Source organism: Anas platyrhynchos, chromosome 4 (genome assembly GCF_047663525.1).
Source record: "Anas platyrhynchos isolate ZD024472 breed Pekin duck chromosome 4, IASCAAS_PekinDuck_T2T, whole genome shotgun sequence".
NCBI classification, from domain to species: Eukaryota; Metazoa; Chordata; class Aves; order Anseriformes; family Anatidae; genus Anas; species Anas platyrhynchos.
The window spans coordinates 7,508,783-7,521,217 of record NC_092590.1 but is presented as its reverse complement, the minus strand read 5'-3'; the positions used below and the strand labels follow the sequence as shown (position 1 = coordinate 7,521,217).

Genomic DNA, 12,435 nt, shown 5'->3' with positions numbered 1-12,435 from the left:
GGCAAGCAGAGCTTTAAAAAGCAAAGAGGAGTCCGTCCGAGCTGGTACGTAAAAAGCAACTGCATTTTGGAGGACGGTACCTGGAGATCTCACTCCCTGTACTTCACTGAGAGCAGCGGTGAAGTTTTTTAAATTCTTTGCTTTTAAGATTTAAACAGCAGCTTTGCTTGTTGGGAGGAAAATCACAGTGATCCTTGCGAGTGTTGCTTTTAAGCTGTGTTAAATTTGTGGCAAGAGTGTCAGGCATTTCATACTTGGCTTCCAAAAAAAGAAAAAAAAAAAGAAACGAGAGAGAGAGAGAGAGAGAGAAAACGACGTGTGTGGGGAAGAAATCTCCCAGGAATTTCTTCAAGGTTGTAGTCAGACACAGTAAGGACTAAAGTGACAAGAAAAGCAAGGCAAAGATAAAACTTGGTATTGTGATAAGATGTCTGAGTGTAAAGCGGGAGATTGCAGAAACCTTTTGGGATTACACATGTTCATTTTGTCCTGGATATGACTGCGTACAAGCTAGTTCTTCTCTAGTGACAGTTTAAAAAAAACCTCAAGATTATGTTTCTCTTCCTTGTTGCTTTTTTGCCAGTGGTTTTTAAAATTGGTTTTGTCAGCCTCTCAGCTCTGCAGCACTGGAACTGTCCTAATGGATACAGATTAAAGACTGAAAACTCTGCCTGTATAGGTAAGTAGCTGACCATTCACAGATAAGAAAACAGCATTTGTATTCTCTTAATTGAATTTCATAATTGTTAATTTTTTTGTGTGTTTTTTTTTTTTTTAACCAGACTGCTTGTGTGTTGTACTGGCAGAATTGATAAAGCAACTTTGCAGTATCCCTTGCTTCTAATAATGAACAGAACTCATTTTGTTTAGTTTGTTATTCAGAAATCAGTCGCTTGTGTGTCGGTTTTACTATCAGAAGGCAGGATAAAGATTTATATGATCATTAAGAGATCTGAACTGAATGCTAGTCACTAAAATTCCTTTCTATAACTTTAGTGTGTCTTTATTTTTGACACATCCACACATGTATTTGTGCCTTTATATGTGTATAATTTGTGCATGGGTGTATTTTATATTTCTATATTTATAAAGAAAGAATACTTTTAAATATTTTTATATGTCTATTGGGATATGCTTCAATGTGGGCTTGATAATTTTAAAAACTACTTGTTCTGTGCTCATACAGGTAGGTGTAGATGTGTGCTAATGTATAATGAGGTCTCATACAATACGTGAAACACTGATGTGTTTGATACAGTAGTGCTAAAATCTGAGTGAGATGATGCTATTATTGGTATAATGATCCTCCAGTGACTCAGAACATGTGAAATGCAGATCTTATTCTTTACCAAGTGTAAGACAAAGCATGACAGAACCTTTCTGTTCACCCTGCTACCTTGAAGGCCAATTTTTTTGTATTTATTTATTTATTTAGAAAGCCAGGGCCAGTGAAGTTGTGAGCTTTTGGGGCAGGAGATGAGGAAATTCCCTGGAAGCCTAGCAAACAGACCTAATACTTGGAGTCAATGCTTTTGCCTTAGTTGCTTGGGCTTCAGAGGCCCTGACTCAGTTCTTGACATGATTCCAGTGATTTAATAACAGGTGCCTCCTCTGTGCTCTCTGCCAAGAAATACCAGCTTGTAAGCAGAAAATAGAAGTATGCGTGTTAAATGCCCTCGTATTGAGAGAGGAGGAGCTAGGCATTTTTTGTGTACAAATGACAAACCTGTCCAAAGGTTTGTCAGAGAGCCAAACACACCTAGGGTACTTCAATGCTGGTGCTTGAATTCAAATGAGGAACACCCTCCTGAAACAAATCTCTGTACTGCTGCCTGTTACTAATGCTTGTGTTAACATTATGGAGTAGCCTCAGAGTGCATGGACTGGGTTCCCTTTAGGCCAACATAAACCAGAAGGTGTACCCTAGGAGAGCATCTATTCCCATGGCTGTTGATAGCCATTTGGTCCACAGGACTGGGCTAGACCTGGTTTTCCATAACCCTACACTGAAACATATGCAGTCTGTATGCCAGATCCTCAACACTTGTTGCACTTTACAGAGCCTTTCTATAGGTCCATGTTATTTGCTGATATGAACCTGGTTTCCATGAACTAATTAGGATGTACATTAGTTATGACTTCTACGTTATTGGGTTGCCCAGCTGACACCTCATGTATAATAGGACAGTCCTCCTGAAATGAAGTATATTGGTTGGCTTTTTTTGTGGGTTAAAATGAACTCTAAATATTGAATTTCAAAGAGCTACAGGATTATTATTATTTTTTAAATTCAGTTGATTTAACTTGCAAATTAATGTGCAAGTTAATGTCTTCCATTAATGGAGACAACTTTTGTTGAAAATTAGATATTTCATTTGCTCTACTAGTCTTGGGGGGGATTCTAGGTAAAGCACCAAAACTGAAGAGACAGTAACTCAGCAAACTGTGTAAGAAATAGTAATAGAAGTAGTCTTTTGAGTAAGAGCTGACATTGCTATGAGCTATTTTGTGTAACATATAATAAATGAAAAATGAGGTGTGCTAAGGTATCTTTTTATTAGAGATTTGCAAGGGATTAAGAAAAGGTTTGAAGTGAAATATCAAACTTAAGGGATACTTTGATGGCATGGATTTCCCCTCTTTCTTCTGTGTGCTTGATGTTCAAGTTCCTTTCTGGACAGAAGACCGGACGTATGATATTCTAGTTCATTAATTACGTGCGATGGAGGGTGTGCAGTGGAAGCAAGTGGTAGGAAGCTGGGGGCAGGCTTTGAAGGTAATAGTGGGGATAAAAGTGGTGAGTGGGAGACATGACTCATACTACTGAACTGTGAACAATGACAGCAAGCTGAACTGTGGCTTGGCGACCGTTCTCGGTGAGCTGTAATAAGTATACCAATTGTAAAGTGCTCTGTGTCGTCCGTGACCGTGGTGGCATCCTGCCAGCCCTAAGGGCTACCCTCAACGGAGAAGGTGCCTGCTCCCTGTAAGAGAGCTGTTACAAGCAACACTTGCTGTGAAGTGTTTTTCTACCTTTTCTAGATTTTTTTTTTTTCCATACTACCACTACAGATGAAGGTCTAGGCTTTGCTCCTCTTACGTTGTTAAATATCTCACTTCTTAATTAGTTCCTTTTATTTCTAGGCGTATTCAAAGATCAAAGGCCATCTCATCCTGTGGAAGGATAGTGAAATCCAACCCTAAATGTTTCACATAATTTTATATAGTTATTTTAAGAGAGATTATTTGAATCCTGACTTGGTATGCCAAGAGAGGAAAGGCCTTGAGGGGGGGAGAGGGGCACGTAGCCCAGAACAGCACAGTTTATAAGAGTCAAAGTATGGGAGAACAGATCATGAGGTCAAAACAAGGCTAGTCTGGTGCATGAGCATATCCATTTATCAAAAATTTATGATACTATTGGAAGCATTTCTGCAATTCTTGACATTGTCATCTTGATTTAATCATTTATTTTAAGCTGATATAAAGACTGGGGACTCAGTTACCATTCAATGACTTATCTTCCCTAGACTCTAGTGAAAACAGGACCTTCTACCTCTAAAAGAAAAATAGTCTTGGCCACACAGTTGTTCTTCCTACAAGGTAAAGATGCATCCCTAGCTGGTACTGGGACAGCTTCTGTTTCTAAAATGTTTGGCCATCTAAGCATAAATGGTACACCAAGGGATGGGTCTTATGTCTGTTGGAAGTAGTTGATTGTCCCTTCCTGATGTACTGCTTTAACAACGCTATATTTTGTACTGGTATGAATACCAGTATATATATAAATATACTTCATTCATGGTATATAGATGCTTTCCTTACTTGAAAATAAAAATAAATAAAAAAAATCCCCAGATGGCAATGTTTATCTGAAGACACCCATAGAGCAGCCCCTCGCATTACTGATTTTAGATTAGACACTAGTGCCTGTTAGTCCTGGGCTACCCAAGGTAAATATATTATTTTCTGAATAATGAAAGGCAATATATAAAAACACTGCACCTTGGCTTCAGGGCTGACTTTAAGTATCCCTTTTGTAAGCTTTCATGGTGAAGAAAGATAGTTATTTAAAAATCAGAAAACAAAATTGTAAAAAACAAACAAACACAATCCACATTAGTAAAGTTGTACCTAACCATAGATGCTTAAATTCTGCAGGTCTCTGCTAACTTCTGACATAATCTGATCAGCCCTTGTCACTTCTTCAGGGCTAGCATGCTACACGTTCCTACAAAGCTAAAGGCTGCAATTGAATGTGACAACTGCAGCTAAGGTCTACTCTTCTAGTCAGATGCTTCTTTCTGTGTCTCAAGCTTTCCTCCTTTCTTTCTTGCTGTTCACCACTCTCCTGTCATAGGACACTTCGTATTTGTGTTACGTCTTTAATTTCACCTTAGTTAGCCAAGTCCTGGTTTTAGTTTGCTTCATACAGCCTTCTGAAGACACACTGCTAAGACCTCTTATGTTGTATTCTGAAGAATATGAAATGTCAAAACCTTGCTGATTCACAGCTACCCTTTCCCTGCAAGTATTGCGTAAAGAGCAATAAGAGCCAGTGAAATGAGGAGCTGTGTTGTCTACCCCTGTCATGACATAGCTTTAGGGATAATCCTTTTGAAACCCCACTGTAACCCTGTTTTTCAGAAGAGCCGCAGTCAAGGCACGTCTGCTTGCTTGTTTTCAGTAGTTGTCTTCCAGCTAGCTCACTTCGTATTCCATTGCCTTGGGGAAAAGAGGGTTGAAAATATTGTTACCAAATAACAGAAGGGAATTCTTCAACATGGGTCTGAGCCCAAAGGCCAATTCATGAGAAGATTCCCACTGAATTCTCTGGAAATTGGATCCAGCTGAAAGTGGACAAATACTATCCTTAGCTGTAAAAAATTGCATCAAAATAGAAAGGGGGTAACATATGTCACAAGAAATGACAGAAATGGCATCATACTACACATGAAGTTTAATTGTGAAGTGGGCTGAGGAGTAGACTCCAGGGCCAGTGACTAATACTACAAGACTCATCAATGTTTTTCTCATTGGAAATGAAAAAATGTCTTTATTCAGTGGAAAATAGCAGATATTAATCTTATGTTCTGTTTTGAGCAAAACCCATCTACTTTCTAGTATCTAATATGAAACCTGCTGGAGCTGGATGACAATATTTGCTGATGCCTTTCAAAAAGGGACAGATAACAGCATCATGAAATTCATCTTTGAAAGGCAAGCCAATAACACTATGTTGAAAGGTGAACTACATGATCTGGGAAGTAGAACTCCACTAGAACTACATTTTTTTTTCCAATTTTTTGCCTTGGATATGATCGAGTAATTACTGATTTATGCATGCAGTTTATTTATAAGGTAAAACAACAGCAACAACAACAACAAAAAAAGTGTATTTTTTTTTCCCATTCTAGTGGCCAAACTCTTAAGAGTTCAGAAAGGTAGAAAACTAATGATATCATAGTACTTTGGGATCTTTTTTCCATTTTCCTTCAAAATGTTTACAAATAGTTTCTGAATTTGAATTCAATTCTAAATTTGATTCTGCTTTATGCAGAATGGAAGAGTTAAGGAGCTGATAAACACCTTATTGCACTCATATTATATTTCTTACCACAGTATAGAAGCACTCCACAGCCTCTACCCTAGCAAAAACCAAGAGTGATTAGGTTGTACTTTAAATCTCATTTGAGAACTTGGGAGCAGAGATACTGAGCTATGCTATTTCTATCTTATTGTGACCAGTTGGTAGCCAGAGCATCTTTTTCCATTTCTGTCTCTCTTCTTTTGTGTGAGCTGTCTGTCATTAACAGAATAGACGGAAGGGGTGGGCCGCTTTCTTTGTAACCCAGCTGAACTTTCGTGTTCAACCTTGTTGAAAAGATTATGGTGGTGGCTGGGTATAGCAGATTGAATTCATTCCCACTACAACTCCACAGGAACCACGTTTGAGTGAGGTTGTTTGAGTGTGTGTATCTGCATGTGTATATTTTATGTATATAATCTATGTGTTCGGGGCCAAATGAAAGGCAGCCTCTGGCTCCCAGTGGTTTCTCTGTGTCCCTGCCAGGCATACTAATGCTTCACCTTCTGCAATCAGAGCATTTCTCAGGACTCTCAACAAAGTGGCATATTTGTATGCAAAGTCATTGAGGGCTGCCAACATCATGATGACATGATTCATCGTTTTTGCTGATTCTCAAGGCATTTTCTGCATAAAGAAGCCTTTGAGAACTGAGCAGAACCTCATTCTTCCTTTCAGAACTGGCTGTCAGGGCACTGCAGACAGCTTTTGTGTTCCTTAAGCCGATTTCTTTCACAGGGTAAAGTTCCCACTGGGGGAAGTGGTTGCCAGGAGACATAAAACAGCCACAGCAGGATGCGACTGTGTGCCTCACTTTGGCACAAAGAGTGCATGCAGGTGAAGGCATTGCTACTATTGCTACTTTCACCTGATGGATGGTTTTATGGTCAAGTTCTCCTAAGGCTTTTTTTTTTTTTTTTGGCCTTCACAAAATGTTAATTTTGTAGACTCATATAGCTTAATGCTGGAAAAGCCCTCCCTGTAAATCACAGGCCATTGCCCAGTTACCTTGGTACATAGCTCAGTAACTTGTGCTTGGTTAAAACATGTCTCCCCATTCTGGCTTTGCCTGGAGACCTTCCACTGATGGTTTTCACAACTTCACAGTTTTTCTTGGTAGCTAGTTCCCTTAGTGAATCACATTTTGCGTTAAATGTGAATTGAATTTCTAAATTGATTTCCCTGGCTTCAGTGCTCAGCCATCAGTCCTTGTTAAGTCTTTTCTGCAGAAGATTAAAGTGAACAAGCCCTCTCCCAGATTTGTTTTTGATAAACTAAACAGAGATATTTGTGTCTCACTGAAAAGTTATTTTTCTTACTCTCAAATCATGCTTTTTATTCTTTCTGTATCCACTTTCTAATTTTTCAAGATTCTTGAACAAACTGTATCTGAGAAATAGAAGGAGCATTCTAATATAGTCTGACCACTGCCATATACAGAAGTAAAATTATTTCCCCACTGTCATTCATTTCTCCTGTGTGTATATGTATTTTGATTTGACTTTTCTTGTCCTGTAACTTGCTAAGCAGTCAGACGTTTGTCTAGAATGCATGCAAATCCTCTTTAGAGTAAGCAGCCTTCCAGATACAATCTGCAGGTCAGGCCTATCTTTTTATTCTTATTTAATGTACTCTTTATTGTGACCGAATAATAGTTCTTTCATTGGTGCTTCACATTGCTTTTTCAAATGACTTCTGTCTTTAATAATCTTACATCTACACCGTTGCCTTTAGCACCCATAATTGTGATTTCCTCAAAGGAGTAACATCAGCTTTATTTAACAGGCCGCTATTGTCAGAAAAGTTATATTGACTGACATGAATTATATTATAGCCTTTATAGCCTTCATCAGCCGAGTCTTGCCCTTGTTCATCCAGCTTGGTCAACCAGTTATTCCATTCAAAAACCAGTGCTTCAGGGCGAGATGCGAGCCGTGTTCATGCCCATAGACTCCTTCACATCTCTGTTAACACTGACAGCAGCTGTGACAATGAGCTGAGGTCACCAAAGCACTCCTGTATAAGCTATCAAAGAGCTCTTTGGTTTTAATGACATCCAGGCAATGTCAGCTAGGAGTGGCTGATTTTAAACTGGCAACCTAGAACTCCGGGTTTCTGTAGCCCATTGGCAAACTTCTAAACCATTCAAACCTGTCTGGAGGGCATTTGGAGGAGTTACTCCTTTAATCCATGGAGAATGGCATGTGCAGCCCTAGTATGTGTGGGAAAATATGCTCCTGAAAGCTGATTGTGTGAAGAAGATTGTGGTTTAGAATTAAAGTGCTTTACGGAATTAAGTTGTTGGAAGTGCTTCTGCTTTACCTTCGTGCTCTGATCAACAAAAATCAGTTGTATGTGGTGTGATTACATCTTGTATGTTGCCACATTGTTTTGTTATGTGCTATTATTTACATATTGTTAAATTACTGTTGTTATCTGCTATATGGAATGTACATTGTAGAAAAACTCTGAAAATGCCACGGAAACATTCCCTAAACTGTACAGATACATTAAATGGTTGTAAAACATCCATAATATTTAAAAACTTTGATATAAGTCTTCACCAGGAATGAAGACAAAAAATATTCTAAGCTATACTTAGAATAAGTCAATACATATATGTAGTTCTCATAACAATCTGGTGTCGTCTAGTGACTTAATCAAATGTGTTTCTTGAAAAGAATTCATTTTGGTTCCTTTTTTCCTGTATGTACAAATGCAGATTTATGCTAATGACAAAACCCATAAGTAAAGCCACTGACATCAAAGAGATCCTGGGCAGGGAAGAAGCTGCTCCTCGGAGCATCCTTCACAGTGGTTGTCCAAGAAATACACAAGGGTATGGTACGTCAGATGCCAAGAACCTCAGGAAGCTACTATCAGATCCATTTGATTTCAGTTGGATGTGAAGTTTCTTTAAGCCTTCCAGGCCAGCCATCTGTGGTGCTGAGTACTGCCAAAGGAGTCAACTTCTTTCTCCCTTAGTGTAAAATGTGCTCCTCAACGGTGACATTTTTTGGAAAATGAAGTCCTTCCTTATCATATTTATTGTCTCAAACTCTAATAAAACACCATAAATACATCAAATATCTTCTAAGTTCCAAAGGCTTTAGCTTAATCTATCAGTTAAAAGTCAAATTTCTAATTTATTTTTTTTTTGCTATTTGTTTGCTGCCTCGGGCTTACTGCTCTCAGAATGTAGCAGTATTCTTTTATTTATTTATTTACTTACTGTTTTGAATGTGTTTTTGAAACTTAAACAAAAGAACTCAGAAATGAGCTCAAGGTGGAGCTCAGTGTTGTGGCAGTCTGTTTGCAGCTTTGCTGTTTTGCAAAATTTGGTAATTATTTGCAAAAATGTTATTGTGGAAAGAGGGATAACAATAGAAGGAAGCAGCTGCAGGCAGCATTTGCATAGGAAAGGATAATGCAAATAACAAAAATTGTGTACGAGATAAGTCTGTTTCCCATGTTTGGGCAATCAGAGACCATTTGTATAGAGTGTCCAGACACTAGGGAGAACGGTAATTTCTAAAAAAAATTATGTATAATAACTGTGCATGTGACAACGCAAGGCAAATGATCCTGAGACCAATGCATAAAGTAATACAGATATTCTCCTTTCCTCTTTTAATGATGAGAACTTACATTTTCTAACCAGATGGTTATCAGCTTTCTATGCCAATGGTATTCCTTCTGTTTACTTTGTACTGTTTTTGCTCATCAAGTTGTCCTTATGTTCAAAACCACATTTCAGATATTGATGAATGCCTTGAAGGTGGTTTGGGAACCTGTGGCCAAACCTGTATCAATGTGCCAGGGTCCTATATCTGCTCCTGTTTGCCTGGCTACACCTTGGATATTGACAAACGGTCTTGCTATGCAAATGGTAAGGTCATTTTCTTTTTGGCAATTAAAACAGAGCTTTAGTCTTAGATTTATTTAGCAGTTGGCATTATATTTTGAAGTGAGCCATGCCTGTCTGGTCCCAACTCACAATGGTGGGAAGAAGAATGAACAAACAAAACAAAACCAAATGAAGACTTCTTATTCAGTAAAGCTATTCTCTCTCTGTGCTCAAAACTGAAATCTCTCTCTGTTTTCCTGTCCTTACTACTTCCAGGAACAGAGGGCAATGCATAAGGTTTTGCTACTGTTGCCTCTTGTGGGTTGTTGGCGTTGATGCCTGTCTAGTGTATTTAGGTTAGGGACAGTGCTGTGAAATGTTAGGCAGGAAGCTCTTATTTTTGGTTTGGTCCATAGGAAATAATCACAATAAACATGGGTGCTCCTCTGAGGCCTTTCCTATTGTCCCAAAAGTTTAAATTGATTTTTGAACACATAAGCTACATCCAAATTTTATAAGCTTCTAGCCCTTCTGAGGGGAAAACATCCATAGTTATGGTCTCTGAATAACCTTAATTCTGTCCTCCACTGATGCTACTCATAGAAAAAAGATCTAGTTAGATTTTATTAATTGTTTTAACCTTATATTACATCTAGAATATGAGGTGGGTAACCTTATATTACATCTAGAATATGAGGTGGGAGTGCTTTGAAGTTCACCTCTCCATTTTGGTTTCCTGAATGTCTGGTTTTGGTTCCTGTCTGGATATGCTAAAACTTCTTTCTGGTCCAGGAGTTCAGGTTTTCTTTTTCTGACTAGTGTTTACCTGGAACTCTCCCTAATGTGGAGATGGGATATGGCAGGACAGATTTTTGACCCAAGGAGATGAACTTGAGTCCCTCTGGGTGTAGCCTCTGGAGCCATGTATGACAATCAGAAGTATTCAGTGCAGCTCCTAAATTTTTGCCAACACAGTTACCTCAGTCAGCTCCTTGAATCACTCAGTGCTAGCAAAGTATGACTTTTTTTTTTTCAGTCCTGCCTAAACTATAGGTTTAGTCCTTTAAATAGTTTTTTTTTTTTTTTTTTTTTTTTTTTTTTAAGAACGTTTTCTGCTCAGTTATCTTTCAAAGCACAATCCTATTTTATACATTATTGGAGGTTTTCAACTTTTTTTTTTCAACTTTTTTTTTTTTTTTTTTTTTTTTTTTTTAAGTTATTACTAGTTTTATAGCACCAGAAGTGATGGATTGGGAGCTACCGTGATGGATAAGGAACCCTGTCCTTATGCTATGTATAAATCCTTCTGTTGGAGGTATACAAAGTGCTTTAAAAGTGTTTTAAAGACTGGAAGATCTTTTATGCAGGTGTTGTTTATCTGATCATTAAACCCCTGATAAAATTAAGTCCCAGATCTGGCTGGCCCCTCTGCAGTCAGATTTGTTCAGTCCTCATTCACAGGCTCCTGGTGGGAAATTCAGAGAGCAGAAAGGGAAAAAACAAAGTATAAAATTGTTCTTGGTCAACTAATTGGCAAAAATGCTGGCAGTACAGCTGTCAAATTCCTGAGATAAATCAACCTTGCTACACTTCACCATTCATTTACGTAAAACAAGTCTTCGTAGTTTAAATATTCTCACATGGGGTTGCTCAGAACAAATAGCAGCAGAAAAAGGGAGACACTAACATCCCAGAAGCAGCTGTTATAACTGGGTAATACCTTGAAAACTCCAAATGAACACCAGTGTATTAGTATAGAAATCAGAAAGCTGATCACTGTCCTTGTGAATAGCAGTAAATCACATCCTGGGTGCTTGTCAGAACTTGCTGTTCTCCAGAGAAATCAAACTTGGTCCCTTTCCTCTGCTGTGAAGGGGGTTGCATCAAAGAACCTTGCAACCATGGTGAAGGTACGGCACCTGCCTAAAATTTGTAGAAATGGTGTCAGCTGAGTTTAATGTTTCATGTTAATAATGAAGGTACTTAGTTAAAAGGTTGCAAAACTGATTAATTAATTAATTAATTTAATTAATTAATTAATTAAAACTGAGTTTAGTTATCAAAAGTATATGTGCAAGGAAATTGATTTCAGGGTCATCAAGGATGCAGGCCATCCCTGGTAAGCAGAGAGTTACTTCTGCATTCCTGGAAAATCAATTCAACAAGTGATTAGAAAAGTTTTAAATCTGTCATTCTGTTGGATCTGTACTAATAATTGTATTTCAAAGTTGCCTGACTAGAGCATTTTTTGTGTGCCTTGATCTGTTGTTTCAGGCAACCAGGTTATAATTCCCCACAATTACCAACATAATAGGACTTTTTTCTTTGAATGTGGTTTTAGTGGTAAATTAAAGACTGAGCTGTGTATTCCGAGATATAATATTAGAAAAGACTAAAATGTGGCTGGCTACCCAAAAACTCCTTTCCTCTGCTACGCACCATATAGTTATCCATTATATTCAAATTACCTAAACAAAAAACATTCTGTTTTGGAAATGCAGTTAAGTTTCTCTGGGTGATCTTAACCCTGTCCTGTGGTGATACCCTAAAAAATAACAAGTAAGACTTGATTAAATTGGTTTAGTGTAATCTGCAGCCCCACCAACCAATATAACCCACTAACTCCTTCCATAGTTACCACCTGGTTTTAAGGCCATGTTAAGGCTGTTTGGCCCATCCTAGTTGCTCATCACTCCAACCTTAATTTGATTTATAGAGTTTGGGTCATAAATAGATTGAGTTTTTCATTTTAAAATATTTCATGTTAACTTACTGATATGTCTATACCTTTCAGTCAGTGTGAATACAATTTTTGTTTGTAATGAGTTGTTGCTGTTGAGCTGTAGGAGTTTCAAGTAAGGATCTTTTGCTTTCCTCCATCCCTTTATGTCACAAGAAACCTCCACAGTTTGTAGCTTCTTCCTTTGCCCTACCTTGGGATCTTCAGTTTCCCTGTTTGGACAGTTAATGTGAGACTCCAGCCCATCTCTCTGTGAAAAGT

The 12,435-nt window shown here is 38.1% G+C and overlaps 1 protein-coding gene across 5 annotated transcripts in view; it reads left to right on the top strand.

Moving 5' to 3' along the window:
• Window positions 1–12,435, top strand: part of EGF (epidermal growth factor) — a 68,740-nt gene that overhangs the window by 7,866 nt on the left and 48,439 nt on the right. For 3 of the 5 annotated variants that reach the window (XR_011808808.1, XM_005019845.6, XM_013099892.5), the window contains exons 1-2: window positions 24–679; window positions 9,345–9,476. Coding sequence is in view for 3 of the 5 variants with exons in the window: in XM_005019845.6 (XP_005019902.4) it covers window positions 553–679; window positions 9,345–9,476 (259 nt within the window). In the remaining 2 variants the exon portion in view is untranslated. Of the gene's footprint in view, window positions 1–23; window positions 680–9,344; window positions 9,477–12,435 lie in introns of those variants that run through there. The other 2 variants (XM_021272681.4, XM_013099895.5) reach the window with 2 other exon arrangements.